At 56.9% G+C, this 15,017-nt stretch overlaps 1 protein-coding gene across 3 annotated transcripts in view; it reads left to right on the top strand.

Annotated features, from left to right (window-relative positions):
* The first annotated feature begins 2,821 nt into the window (after positions 1-2,821).
* Positions 2,822-15,017, top strand: part of SEPTIN9 (septin 9) — a 151,019-nt gene continuing 138,823 nt past the window's right edge. For 2 of the 3 annotated variants that reach the window (XM_025859536.2, XM_073885919.1), the window contains exon 1: positions 6,694-6,736. In XM_025859536.2, the coding sequence (XP_025715321.1) occupies positions 6,700-6,736 (37 nt within the window). In that variant the 5' untranslated portion in view covers positions 6,694-6,699. Of the gene's footprint in view, positions 2,914-6,693; positions 6,737-15,017 lie in introns of those variants that run through there. The other variant, XM_073885920.1, reaches the window with a different exon arrangement.

The raw sequence follows: 15,017 nt of genomic DNA, 5'->3' as shown, positions 1-15,017 counted from the left end.
GACAGTCACATCTGGACTTCCTTGTTCTGAGGCCCTTTCTTACTTTGAGAACCCTTTGCTGGCTGCGGAGACAGTTCGGGCTTTTCCCATTTCCTCGCAATTCCACTTGAAACTCAAATTGTTTGCTCTTAGTTCATCTTTCTCCTTTCTCATTTTATGATAGGCAGAGCCTTCTGCCTCCCCCTGGAAAGTCCGTTAGCTAGATCATCAAGTTCGCGAGCACACTTTCCATCTGTGCAGGCACCAGGTTTGCTAAGCTTTCTGCCACCACTTGGTGAAGGCTTCCTGTCCCCCGGGGGGCAACAGCACTCTTTTTTTTTTTTTTTAAGATTTTATTTATTTGAGAGAGAGAGAGAGAGAGAGTGCACACGAGTGGGAGGGGGAGGGGCAGAGGGAGAAGCAGACGCCCCACTGAGCAGGGAGCCCGATGCAGGGCTCAATCCCAGGACCCTGAGATTGTGACCTGAGCCGAAATCAAGAGCCGGCCGCTTAATCAACTTAGCCCCCTAGGTGTCCCCATACGTTGCTTTTCTAATCAATACAACCGCCTCGCAAGCTATGTAAGATATTGTCATTACATTTATAGGAGCAGAAACTGAGACTCAGAGACGTCATATGGCTTGTCACAAGCCACACAATAGGTGAGGGAGCTGAGTGTTGAAAAAAAATTTTTAGAAGGCGGCCAGCACAGTGGCCTGGGGACGTTTCGTGAAGAAGAAACACAGCAGTATATGAGTCAGTAACCGTTAAAGGTGTCATTTAAGATGATCTTGAGCCGTGAGAAAGTTTGGTATACTCTATTAAGGCAAGTGATTTTGTTATACGTTTTATTAGAGAGTGTCCATAAAAAGAATGAAAATAAAATTTTTGTGCTTAAACAACCTTCATGCATCCTGAAAGCCATGCCCCTCCTTCCCTCCCTCCCTCTCTCTCATCCTTCCTTCAAGAGTCTTGGGAATGTTAGAGGTCCTGTATCACTGCAACACAGGTGTTCCCGGTTCCTGGGTGCCCAGGTACATGTGAATTATGACCCACAGGCAGAAAGGTGAGCGTCGAGAGAGGGGCCAACCCAACGGAAAACATCCTCCATGACTCCAGGACGCATCTACTCTGAGGATGGATGGGCACCGGGGCATCTCTGATGTGAGCTAAATAAAAGGAACGAAGCCAACAATTCGACAGACTCTCGAGAGGTGGTTGGGCTCTGGGAACCAGAGGCCTCAGTGTCAGGGCTGTACCATGCATTCTGGCTGAATCCGAACAAAGCTTGACACCAGAGTAGAATTTGCACACATGGCAGTTTAGGGGTGTTGTGCTAGTGCAAGTGACGATGGTGGGGGGGGCGAGGGGTGCGCGGCCATCCCAGAATCTACTGACAGCTGCTTATAATTCATCTATAGCCCCAGGCCTGGAGCTGCTCCCCTCCTTCACACCCCTGCCCTGCCTCAGCCTCCCATCCCTAGATAAGGAAGTGGGAGGTTGGCCCAGGCAGAGTCCAGGGTCTACTGTGGTCCAGTTGACTCTAACCAGGGGTTGGGGAAGGTCACCTGGCTGGACAGATTTCTGACAACGGGGAGCAGGTGGGAAGGACTCACCCACCGAGCCACGTGTACCTGAGTTCTCATTTATAAGGGTTTCCCACTCCCTGGCAGGAAATAAAAATGCTTCTTGGACCCCCATGGAAAGTAAAGGAGAAGAGGGGAAGAGAGGGTTGATGAAGCTAAGCCTACTTTCTCCTGTGTGCTGTTTGGGATGGCGGCCAGGAGCAGGCAGCGCTGAGCCCTTACTGAGAATTTGTGTGGCTCTCCTCCTCCACTCCTGTCTTACCTGGGGGCCTGGGCTGGCAAATCTGGAAGGGCCGGCCGGGTGCGTCTCTCTGCGCTTGTGAGACATCGCGCCTGGGGCTCCGCCACGCCCTTCCCTCTGCCTGGAACAGCCTGCCTCCCCAAACCTTGGCTACCTGGCAGATTCCTACTCATTCCTTAAAACCTTGAATTGGCACCACCTTAATACAACTCTGGCATCACCCTCTAGACAAAACGCCTCACTTTCTCCTCTGTATGTTAAAAAAAAAAGTTTTATTACGGAAAATTTCCTTAAGGATACAAAAGTAGAGAGAATTCTTCTGTACAACTTTTGCCAGGAATGCACTCTCATCACTGCCTGTACTACACAGGTTGGAAAGCCGACTGTCCCTCTGTGTCTGCTCTTCAGAGCCGCGCACAGTACCCGGCACAGAGCGGATCAATGTTTCTCAGATGGATCAGAAATCGAGCTGATACAACGCGCCCATTTTACAGATGTGGAAACCGAGGCCCCCGCTCATCAGAGGAGTAGAGGCAGTCTGTTCTTTTGACTACTAGACAGGTAGAGAGGCAGGTACCCCGCCCCCCACCCTGCCCTGCCCTGGGCAACTAAACTGGAGTCCGGCTCCGCCTCCCGCCCCCCCCCCACAGGGGGCTGGCCCGCTGTGTGCCACCGCCTCGCCCCTCGGCCTGAGCGCGCGGCCGCACCCCGCGCTCCCTCCTCCCCCAGCGGTCACCTGGGCCCCCGCGCCGGGACTCGAGACAGGGAAGGAGCTGCGACGCCCCGGGACCAGCCCTTCGCGCTGGGGGTGGGGGGTAGGGGGTGGGCGATGCGGGCCGGCGCGGGCCACCAGGCGTCCCCACCCTCGGACGTGCTGCGTAGGGGTGCAGAGCCCGGGCCGCGGGGCCGCGCCAGGTGCAGCGCGGGGCGGGGCCGGGCGCGCACCTCCACGGGCGGGGGCGGGGCCGGGGGCGGCCCCTCCTCCCGCCCCACCCCGCGCTCTCCGGGCCCGGGATTAGCGACCCGGGAGCCCGCGCCCCGGGGCCTCGCCGCCACACTTTCCTGGGAGCGGCGGCCGCGGCGGCACCATGAAGAAGTCGTACTCAGGTGGGCGCCGCGGCCGGAGCGGGGAGGGGTCGGTGTCCCGGGACGAGCCCTTCTTACCTGAGCCGAGGAGGTGGCGGGTGGGGACGGCGCGGGCCGTTGCACTCCCGCTCAGCTCCCGCGCGTGGGGCGTTCGCGCCCGGCCCGTGTTCGCAGCTCCCAAACCGGACCCGGATCCAGGGTCCTCCAGGCGGTGAGCCCCTCGACGGACTCGGCGCTGCCCTTTGCTCCCAGGCCGCGGGGCCCGCGCGCGGGTCGGGACCACCCGTGAGGGGGGCGGGGCAGGGGCGGGTTGGTGGGGGGGGAGTCCTGGCGCTGAGGCCTCTGACCCCGGCACGGCTGGCCCCGCTCCCGACCTTGCCCGGGGTCCCCCGCCGCCGTCAGCCACTGCTCGCTCAGGTGTCTGTCCGGAGGGGCCGCCGTGGGGGCCGCTGCCCTAGGCTGGTCGTACTTCCTGCTCGCCCTCCTTGCCCCTTGCGTCCGTCCGACTCTCCAGGCGCCGCCCGCGGGTCCCGGCGTGCGTCTGTGTGTGTTGGCAGGGGGTGGTGGGGTGGAGGATTTCCTGGGGCTCAGCCTCCAGGGCTGGTGGTGGTCCAGGCCGCAGCATCCTTTCTTCAGATGAACTGTTTGTTACCCCTCTGCCCGGTGGAGCTTGGGAAGTTCGCCAAATGGGACCATCCAGCAAGGCCCGGGCTTAGTACCACGGGTTCATCCGGTGGGTCTCAGAGTGCGTCCCCCACCCCCGGGTGCTGGCATCCTAACTCCACCGCCAGCTCTAACCTCACACAGGTGGGGGAGGCCTCACTGGCTCGCATCACTCTGAAGTTCCATTTCACAGATGGGACAACTGAGGCCACAAGCATGGAAGGGCAGACAAGGGTAACCCAGATCTCTCTTTCCCTCTCTTTTTTTTTTTCTTTTTTTTTCTTTTCTTTTCTTTCCGCCCCCCCCCCCGCAAGGGATCCTGGCAGGATCCGTTGTCCTCAGTTCTCAAATATAAGTAGCATCTCCTCTTTTGCTCACCTTGCAAACTGTGTTCCTCCCCTTAATCTATTTGGACATGAAGTTTTCTGCCAAGGACTCATGAACTGATTTTTACTGATAAGAGGACAGCATCATGGGACTTAGTTGGAGCTGAAGAGGCCATTCGGGCCACCCCCGTGCCTTTGGGCCATTTCTCAGTCTCCTGCTTTCCATATTCAGGAACTGAAATGAGTAATAAAGAATAACTTGTCTAAAAGAGGGTTACTCAGAACTTCCTTTAAAATACCCTTCTGGGTCAGTGGCTTAGGATTCCAACTTTAACCCCCTTGTTGCAAACAGTACGGCCCTTCAGACACCCCCAGCACAGCTCTATCTTGGGAGCGTGGGCGCGTTGATGTAATGGTGGGGGGGGGGGAGGGGGCTTCCAGGTGGCATATGCTGGGATTTGGCACTTGGCCTCCCTTCCTCCCCAGCATGCTCCAAATACTTGAGATGGTTGTGGGCATTGCTGCCGTGTGCGGCCCTCTCCCTTGGATCGCTAGCCCAGTGCATCCCAGGGACCTCTGTTGGCTCCCACCCTAGGCTCCTTGTGGTTCACCTCCTGCTGGTGGGTCTGGACAGTGGGGGCGATATGGGTCCTGCCAGGTCATAGGTCCTTGGCATTTTCCTGGGGGGACTTTGAGACCTCTGTGGATGCCAAGGGCCCCTGAAGCAGGCTTGGGCTCCTCTCCTCCAGGCCTTCTTCCCCTCCCTCCCAGGTAAATTAAAAAAAGAAAGATGAAGCTTTGTGTAATAAATGGAAGTAGGGTTTATGGGGTGAGTAGGAACCAGCTCTTGTAAAGGCAGCCTCCATGGCTCCTGTGTTTACCTAACGGGGTGGGGCCCTGGAGGATGGGAGCAGGGAGGGCTTGGACCACTTCCAGTTTGTTCCCCTGCTGGCAGTGGTCCAAGGCAGGCTGGGTCACTCTGTTGCAGTTGTATGGGATTGGGCTGGAGGGGCCTGGCCCAGGGGAGGGCTGGCCTCTTGGCCTCATTCTGAGCCTGCCCCAGTTCTCTTGGTGCGCCCTGTTCAGAGGGGTGCTCTGCAGAAGTCAGACTGACCCCTAGGTAGCATCAATGCTATGAAATTAAGGAGAGCCCAAACAGTGTTAACCCCCCACCCCAGGGCTGAAAATCCAGGGACAGCTGAAAAGGCTTTTATTTTCTGCCTCGACTGAGTGGGATCATTGCTTCTGGACCTATTTATGGGCTCAGAAAGAAATCAGATGATTATAATGGGGTCCTCTGTAGAGCTGGTTTTGAGCACTCATGAGTCCCTGAAACGGGGAACATTTTTAAGCTATGCTTTGGGGCGGATCCCAAGTGTCTTAGGGCTGTACGCATTCACTGAACACACACCATGCGTTGGGCACCCACCGCCAGGGCCACGAGGGGACGAAGATGCTAAAACGACGGGGGTCCTTGCTGCATGCTCACAGGGGAGACAAGAAGCAGGCGAGACACCAGCTGGATGACCGCGCCACCCCCGCCGCCCCGACCTGAGCTGTAGGCTCCAAATGCTACCAAATACCCTGGAAGGTGGGATCCCAGCCATGACAGGAGGTTTGAGTGGGAGCCAAGATTGAACTGGGCCCTGAGAAATGAGAGGTGGGAGTAGGTGGGGAATAGAAAGGGGCTTTCCAGGTGGGGAACAAAGTGAAGGCCCTGGTGAGGGCTGCAGGACGGCAGCTCCAAAGCCGCTCCAGCCCTTTCCTGGATCCCCCTCCCCTGCTGTTCCGGTGGGGCAGGGTGGTGCTGGTCCACAGGCAGCGTGGCCCAGGGGCGAACTGCGGGGCTCCTGGAAGCCAGTCCCAGGCTGGCACCTCCTCACTGTGTGGCAGGGTACTTGATCTCACTTCATTTGTTAAACAGGGTTGATGCTGATTGGTTGTGAGGATTGCATGAGCCCCTGCGTATAAAGGCCTAGAAACGCCTGCCCTGTACCTTGGTGGCTGCTACTGTCTTCATCATTCTTACCAGCTGTAGGAAGGCCGGGAAGGCCGTATGTTCCTCCCCTTTCCCAGGAAGCCGGGAAGATGCCCGGTCCTCCCTGCACCCTCTGCTGCTGCTGAGGCCAGGAGTGAGGCCCAGGCTTTTCCCTCAGGCCCTCAGCGTTGGAGCTGGCTGCGGTCTGAACCCCCCTGGTTTTCTGGTGTTCTGAGTTTGGGGCTTCTCACTGCACGCTGGGTCACGGGGACCTGGCCTTTCAGCGTCCCTGGCTCCCCTGGGAATCCTCATGGGCACAGGCGCTTACCTGAGGCCCACAAACCACAGAAATGGGGAGCAGGGGGCTGGGGATTGGTTTGTGGGTACACTTGGGAATTAGTCTGAGATTCTTTGTGGCTTTCGGGATATTCCCAAAGGGGTACCTGGCCTATCACGTTAAAGAGGCTTCTCCAGAGGCCTGGGTAGGTAGGAGGCTGGACCCCAGGGGAACGAGACTATTGTCTGTGGCTGGCCCCTGGGAAGTGCAGCCTTCCTCACACCCAGTGCCCTAGAAGCTGACTTATGGGAAGGGAGAGGAACCTCCAAGAATACTTCCCCAGTGAGCTAACCCCGGGTTGCCCGGTGAGGTGCGCGTGGGCAGGGGGTTAAGGCAGGGTTCTTCCTCTTCTTTGCCCTGGCCCCTCCCCCCACCCAGTCCTCGCTGCCCCTTGTCTTCTTGAGTCCAAGCCTGTTTGCTCTGGCTCATTCGGGGACCTGGGTAGAGAGAAAGAGCTACCTAGTGCAGTTAGTCTGTGGCACTGTGGACTTGTGCCCAGGACCATGGGACTCATGGACCCCTGGAGCCCTCCAGTCGTGAGTAAGCTGGCCGAGCCTGAGACCTGGGACCATCCTTCTTGCTGGCCCGTCGCAGAGGTGGGGAGGCACGCTCAGGCACGGGTGATGGGCTTGCTCGCCCTTCTGGCTCACCCCAGCTCCCAGTCCCCTGCCCGGCAGCATCTTCCCAGCCAGCCCAGAGGGTTCTGAGAGTCCGGAGGCATGCACCTGAGTTTGAGGCAGCCCATCTTCTTCCTGGAGACCCACCCCCTCCAAGTAGCCAGTTCGAGTCAGGACAGGTGCAGAGGGGACATGAGACTGCCCCTCCGGAGCAGAGGCCTAGAGCCCATGAACCAGGAGGACATGCTCAGAGCTCTCAGGAGGGTGTCAGCAGAGGGCATCTCACCTGAGGACCCAGGGACCCCACTAGCAGGAAGAAGGCTCTCCCCATCCCCCACCCAACCCCTTGGGCAGCCCTGTGAGACTCTCCTGCCCATCCCAGGCCGCCCCACGTGGATGGGACCTGGGGGTGGGGCCTTGTTTCCGCACTGCTGTTTGTCCATGGGCAGTGTTGCGTGGGCCGTGCAGTTTGTCTAAGATGTGCTTGATAAGGAAGGCTCAGCACACAGCAGCGCAGGGCCCAGCCTGGGGCGAGGAGCACCAGTTCCTGGGCGGATCCTGCTGGTGGCCTTGGGGGAGGGAGGGTTGGAGGGAGAGGCCCCGGGCCCCAGGCCCCAGGGGTGTGAGCCTCTGTGTGGGGAGGGAGGTGACTGTGGGGGTTCTTGGCTCTCTCTGTTGGAGCTATTATCTTGGAATGCCCAGCTCTAGGCGTGGCCTGGGGAACTGGAGGGGGGGGGGGTGTCCGTGGGTGGGAGAGGCCTGTGCAGAGCACAGGAGGGACCCAGCCTCCCAGAGGGATGGGGGCTGAGCTGTGGGGTGCCTGTCTCCCCAGGCTTCCTGGCCTGTTTTGACTGTCCCTGTGGGTTCAGTCCCTCATTGCCAGAGCGCTGCCGAGTGCCAGGCTCTGCGTGTCCTTCCTGCTCCCCGGTGGCTCTCATTGACGCTCAGCCAGGGTGGCCTGGCCTTGGGTCTCCAAGGTCGAGTGTGGCACTCTTCTCCCAGCCCGGTTTCTCTCTGCCTTATCTCCCTGTCCCCGCCCGGGGCCCAGGTCCCTTGCAGCCTGCGTGAAGCGGGGCATTGAGCGGCTGCCGGCAGAGGGGGCAGCGGCCCCCGGGCGTCTTGCTGTCAGTGTGGCCTTTTGGAGGCTCTTTAACAACTAAGCTTTGTTCCCGGCCAAATCTGACCTGGTTCTCTGGAGTGTGACCGCTGGCTGCCTGCAGGCCTCCAGGACAGGAAAAGGGGCCGCGGCAGCGAGAGTAAGATGATCCGGGTCACAGGGTGGCCCCCGAGCCCAGGCTGCCTGCCTTCTCTGGCAGGAACGCGCGTCACCGGTCATCCTCCAAGGGCTGCTGGCTCCAGGCCCCACGCGGCAGGTGTGGGCCCCACAAAGTGCCGGGTGGGGGGAGGAGGCCCGGAAAGACCTCCGTCCTGCTGGCTGCTGCCCCCTGGAGAGTCAGGTCTTCTGCTGGCCTGGGGTTTCAGAGTGGGGCCGAGATCGGATGATGGGGCAGCGGGGCGGGGGGGGGGGGGTGTGCGCTGTCCTCTTTCTGGCTCATCCGGGGCAGCTTCAGAGACGTGCAGTTACGCCTGGGTGGTGGCTGGGCCTTCTTGGGCCCTACGGGCTGCACCTGGGAGCCAGGGGCTGGTCACACAGCCGTGCGAGTCCCTGAGAGCTGAGCCAGGGCCCCTGGTCCTGGCCCGGCCAGGCGTGTTGGGGCAGCGGCTGAAAGGCGCGCGGCAGCGACCGTCCGCCCGGGCTGGAGGTTGCTCCTGGGGAGCGTGGTTACCAGGAGGGGCCAGGCAGAGGTAGGCTGGCAGGCGGCCTTGGGCTTGGCCCACACCTTCATCTGACCCGCATCCTGGGGCTTTCACAGATGTCCCAGGGACCATGCTCCTGTTCCCCGCCCAGGATCAGATCCCAGTGCAAGAATAATGCTCCTGTAACCCAAGCCACTTGGAAGTGGGTTAAATCCAATCCCTGTTGTCTTCCAGCCTGTTAAGGACTAATCCGCTCAGAGGGATTTGGGGGTTAGTTCACAAAACGTGCTAAGAAAACCGTGACTTTGGCTCTGTAGCCGCAGGTTCAAACATGTGTGTGTCGAGGGGCAGGTGTTGGATGGATGCACAGAGGTGAGCCAGTGTAGACGCTGTGGGGGACACAGGTGGTGGCGTAACCTCCCAGGGCACACTGCGGCGGCAGCGTGAGGCCTCCTGGCCGGTGCAGTGAGGGGCCGAGGGGCCGAGGGGCCGAGGTGTGGCAGACCCTCAGCTCTAGTGAGCCAGTCATTCTGGGCGGCAGCGCCTTCCTGCTAGCTGGGGGTTGACGCTCCAGCTGCCAGACCTCTGCATACATTTTTTGGGTTTGTTTTCTTAAAGAAAAGCTTTCTAAAATACCCACTGTGCGTCTCTTCTTTCTCTTCTGTCTTTCCACCCCTCCCCCCAGTGGTTCGTTTTGTTCATTACTTATTGCCAATGTGAATAGGAAATTGCAAGAGCAAATTCTTCAGTCCCATCGGTCATAACTTTGATTTCTGTGTGCCCTTGGCCATAGGCACAGCATTTGATTATCAAAAGGATATAACGTATTTTCCCAGAGGTAGGCATTCCCTACAGAAACCATTTTAATTCTGCTCTTTCCACTTGCGATCAAATCTCATGCATGGACTGCAGAATTCTAACTTTACTGGCTCTTCAGAGTGCATGTCCCCTGATTGACTTAACCATCCTCTTACTAGCTGCTGACACTGACCCCCTTCTGGGATGGCGACGGGCGGAGGGTGGGGGGAACGTGCCTCTAATTGAGGGTTCTGTGCTGAGCTGAAGATGTTACAGTAGCCGTGCTCCCAGCTGTGGCACATGGGTTGTTTGGATACTGAATATTTCTCCAGGTAATTAGCTTAATAAAACACTGTGCATGATGACTCCTTTTTTCCATCATTCCTGGGATTGCCTCCAAAACCAGAAAAGTGTTCTTACGGCAGCATTCTGTAAGGAGGCTTGATGAACTGAAAATGCCATTTGCTCTGCTTATCAATCTGCTTCAAGGACTGACTTGTTTAAAAGATCAGCCCCCTGGGGCGCCTGGGTGGCTCAGTTGGTTAAGCGATTGCCTTCGGCTCAGGGATCGAGTCCCACATCAGGCTCCCTGCTCAGCGGGGAGTCTGCTTCTCCCTCTGAACCCTCTTCCCTCTCGTGCTGTCTCTCATTCTCTCTTTCTCAAATAAATAAAAAAAAAAGATCAGCCCCGGATCCATATGGTGGAGCCCCAGCTCCCAGTGGGATGGTGTTTGGAAGGGGGCCTTTGGGAGGTGATTCTGTTTAAACAGTCTTGAGGGTGGGGCTCCCATGGTGGGATTGGTGTCCTTGTAAGAGGAGGAGACTCCAGTGTTCCCCCTACCCGCCATGTGAGGATAAACAAAAAAAACCTTTTTTTATTAAAAATCAATAAAAGCAAAGACCAACAAAGCCTTCTTTGTCTCCCAGGGACACCTTCCTCCTGCTCCGTTCTGCTGTAGTGAGCAGTTTCTGATGGCTTCTCGATTTTCCTTTGGGTCCACTGGCCCTTTGTTAATCTGCTCATCTTTCTCACGTGTGCAGTTTGTTCATGGTATATGTTTCGATGTCTAACCAGGACACAAATCTCTCCAGGACTTGGAATAGAAGGACTTCCATGTAAGGTCTTTGCTATACGGATGATGGAAAGAAACAGCCATGGGCAGATCCACCTTGCGTGGGGTTTATACAACTCTTTAAAAAAGTATGAACATGATTCCTTGTTTAGAATGAGGAAAGAAATAACACCAGATTGTAAATTTTATTTTATTTTATTTTATTTTTTTAAAAGATTTTGTTTTTAGGGACACCTGGGAGGCTCAGTCAGTTAAGCATCTGCCTTCGGCTTGGGTCGTGATCCCAGGGTCCTGGAATCGAGCCCCGCGTCGGCTCCCTGCTCAGCGGGGAGGCTGCTTCTCCCTCTCCCGCTGCCTGCTGCTCCCCCTGCTTGTGTGCACGCACCCTCTCTCTCTCTTTCTCTCTGTCAAATAAATAAAATCTTAAAATAAATGCTTCTTACCCCTTAAAAAAAAGGTGTGACTTCACACAGAGTTTGTGGTACTGCCACAATTTTTGCCCTACACACACAAGGATTCTGATATATTCTATCTCTAAGATAATTTCTGTTTTAAGAAAGAAATAGGAAAGTATGGGGCATTTGTAACTTTGTATTTATCTCTGACCAGAGATACTTTGTGTTTTGACTCCCCATGGAAGGGAAGCAAATTCTCTGCTTACAACTTTGTGTCTGGCGATCAGAATAATTTTCCGTGGACTTTCCTGTGGCCTAGCTTCTGGCTTCGCACATTCTACATCTCACTTTCCCGCAACTGCCCACATTTTTCTGGCAGGCACTCAGGTCGTGTTCACATCTTATCCCTTCTGATTCCGCATAGCAGACAGATTGGAGTGGTCATAGGAAGGAGTGTTGCTGGACTGCCACCTGGGGATGGCCAGCAGGCCCCTAAGTAAACACAGACATACCTGTGAACCATGTAAATACAAGCCAGCTGAGTCCAAACTATGTATGTATATCTTCCCATCTAACCTGTCCTTGGCGGGAGCCCCCGGATGCCAGCCACCACTCCCCCCCCACCCCCCGCCCCCGGTACCTTACACAGGAGGAGTGTGATGGGCAGGAACTCAGAGTGGACATAGACAGTGATTTTACCTGATTGGGTTTAAGATATTTTCTGTTTTGAAAATTTCACAAAAACGTTTGACCCTGTGGATGTGTTGTTAGGGCCCTTTTCATGCCAGCCAAGGGCCCTGAAGCTTCAGGTTCCTTGGCTTCCTGGAGACAACCTACGGATTAGCAGCAGGAAGCCACCACCCCTCTCCCAGGTCAGAGGGTCAGAGGGAGGAGGTCATGTCCCAGTCCACACCTGATGGTAGTGGGGCAAAGGTGGGCCTGACCCGCCCGAGCTGCAGCTTTCAGCAAAGACAAGATCTGCTGCTGGAGAAACCTCCCAAGGCAGAGAGAGAGGAAGGACCTACCCTGTTTCTGCCTTGCTCCCACCTCACAGTCTTCTCCCAAACCCCCCACTGGTTGGCAGGCCTGTGGACCACGGCTCTTCTGCCCCTCGAAGGAGAGCCTGGGAGGGGCAAGGAATGGAGGAGTACACTCATGCTTAAAGATTATCTGTTGTTTATCTGAAATTCAGGTTCAACTGAGTGTATTTCACATGGCAATGTAGTTTATATGGGTGGGACCCCAGAGTCCAGATGTCCAGGGACCTTGGTCAGCACCGATGTCGTGTGACAGACCGGGCTACCTGGTGAGGTTGCTGCCTGCAGAGGGCTGAGCAGAGCCCCCCTTGTGCATAAGCTGTTGGCACCTTCCCAACCTGTGAGCTGGACCCCCGTGTAGGCTCCCCACGAGGCTGTGAGCGCCACCAGGAGAGCCCAGGTCACTTTTGGTCACTGTTGTATCCCCCAGTCCTTGAACGGTGCCCGGTGCAGGGTAGATGCTCAGTAATATTTTCATGAGTCTGCATCTTGTAGATACAGAAACTCAGGCTCAGAGAGAGAGCGCACTTCCTCGGGCAGCAAAGGCAGAGGCTGGGAGAAGAGGGAGGAACTTATCTCCTGATCTCAGGTTCTTCTAGATAAGCCTAGAATTTGACTCTTCACTCCCACCCGCAACCCTTGACTTTGCGGAAGCCCTTCCCAGCTTCTGTGGGCACGTGCGCCGTAGAGAAAGAGGGGTGAAGATTGTGCGTGCCGGGGCCCCCATCCTGGGCTCGGAGGTGGAGGGGCAGATGGCTCTGAGCCAAGGTCGCTGTGACCTCCCCGTTCTTTCCTGAGAGACTCCAACTCAGGGGTTTGAAGACAAAAAATGAAAATGGATTCTTTTCTGTTCTTTATTGAAAATGGATGTTTGTGCAAATTTTCATAGTGTCTCTTCCTGCAAAATGGTAACTTCTTGATTGGAGGAAGGTACTGTCCCGACCTCATTCGTTGCTGGCACAGAGCAGAACCAGATGCATGTATGTGTATGTGTGTGTGGGGGGGGCGGGGGGCGTCACCCTCCACCTGGGCTGGGATGTCCCGGTTGTGCACGACCCCAGAGGGGCTGGGGACAGCCGCCAGATCCTGGACGGAGACGGTGGCTCTGAGGCTGTGCAGGGTGTTGCAGTCATTAAAATCATAACTAATAATAACATACGAACTCGAGAGTCTAGTTAGATGCCTCGGTGCCTGTTGAACCATTTTGAACTTGTAATTTACTGGGTCCTATCATAAAACCTTGTCCGGAAGGAAGAAATACAGGGCTTTCACGCCGACTGCACCCCTGCCTGCATCCCCTGTGCAGGCTCCCCAGGTTGCACACACAGGGCGATGCCCAGGAGACAGGCCGAGGGGCTCCCCTGGCCGCACGGCTGCTGTGCCAGGTGGGGCTGCACCTGGGCCGTGTGGCGGAGGGGCAGCGCAGGCTCCGGGCAGTTTCCCCGGACCGGTTTTTGCTGCCTGCGGGTGGGCTCTGCCCCGGGGCTGCCACGGTGGCTCCGTGCCCCCACCCTGCACACTGGTTCTAGCAGGAGAACGCCGCCCCGGGCCATCCCCGCTGGCCCAGCCCGGCCCAGGATCGCCACGTTTCTCTCCAGGACCAAGGAGCCCCCATTCCTGGTCTGGCATCTTTCCTGCTCCGGAATGCTGCGATTTCATTCGGTTTGAGACACCGGCCAGGGGTGAGTCCCGCTTTCTGCCCTCTGCTGCCCTCTGTCTCAGTCCCGCGGGCTCGGGGCTCGACACCGTACACTTTACTGGTGTGTGTCACTGGTCTGGAGTTTGTGACCGTTTATGAAATGGCCTTTGCGCCCAGCCTCGGAGTTTCTGGGGTGCGCGGGTCTAGGAGAGCACCCAGATCCTGAGTTCCCCTAAGCGTGACTGTTCCCTCTGGATCTTACACTAACTTACACTTTGTTCAAATGCATCAGCTTGGGGCAGCCAAGCTTTGTGAATTCCTAATTATAGATCCCTGGGTTCAGGCTGGCGTATGTGGCTGGTGAATAATAAGCATAAAAATAATTTTAAAATTATTATGATTATGATTAATATGCTACTAATGATAATTATATAATTTATCGAGTGCTTACTTCGTGCGAGGCGCTGTGCCGGGTGCCCACAGTGTGTGGTGTCGTTTAATCTTGGTCACCCGTGTGCGTGCACTGTGCCCGGTCCGCGGGCTGCAGACGGGGCAGCCGACACTGGAGCGGGGACCTCATTTCCCGGAGGGGTGGGGGGGGCAGCTAGCGCCTGGCGAACCCCGGATTTGAACCCTGCTCCTCGGACTGCCGGCTTTCCCGCTTCCCGGGCCTCCGGGAACTCCAGTAGTTTGGTCAGGGATGACTCCAGACGGCCAAATTTCAAATCGCCTCCTCGCCCTTCAGAATATGTTTTATTTTAAAATCACATAAAAATAACTCAATTCTCAACTGGAACAACTGAGCCCTTAGATGGCTTGGAGGCCTTTTCGGCTCCCTCTCCGCTGGACTCTGACGCGGGGCCTGAGGAGTGAGGTCCAAGGACCTGGATTTCAGTAGCTCTTGGCCGTGGGTCCCTCCCAGGCAGAGGCCCGGCCGAGTGGGCGGCGCTGGGCGGGGAGGTTGTGCGAGGGCGGGAGCCTTGGGCCGCCACCTCCCGGGCTCGGGAATCAGCATGCCCAGCATCTTCTCCATGCCAGGGGCTGCCTGGCACCAGCCGCGTGTTTTGGGAAATCGGAAAAACAAACAGCATAAATAAAACAAAAACTCCACCCAAGAAATCTGAGACAGATGCCGTTTTCCTCCCAGCCGCCACTCTAGCCCCACCCCGGGTTTGGGGAGCAGCGAGCCCAGAAGGGGGCTTGGAGACCAGATGCCCGGGGTGGGGGTGTGGAACCCGAATGGGACCTCTTTCCTTTTACCTTTGCTGGAAGCAGGGGTGGGGGCATGGGTGGGCGTCCAGCCGGCCCAGGGGGAGTCGCAGCCGGAAGTGAGTCAATCCACAGGAATGTTGGGTCCATTCCTTCTCTGTTCCTCACCCCGTACGGTTTTCATATTGGGGACTCGCTGGGCTCCCAGGCACAGCTGTGGCTCACTGGTGCCACTCAGCCCAACAGTGGGATCTCTGAGTGGCTCGTGTGTGTGTGTGTGTGTGTGTGTGTGCGC

Source organism: Callorhinus ursinus, unplaced genomic scaffold, assembly GCF_003265705.2.
Source record: "Callorhinus ursinus isolate GAN/ISIS: 27379988/994484 unplaced genomic scaffold, GSC_fseal_2.0 scaffold68, whole genome shotgun sequence".
NCBI lineage: Eukaryota > Metazoa > Chordata > Mammalia > Carnivora > Otariidae > Callorhinus > Callorhinus ursinus.
This window is presented reverse-complemented; position numbering and strand designations above follow the sequence as displayed.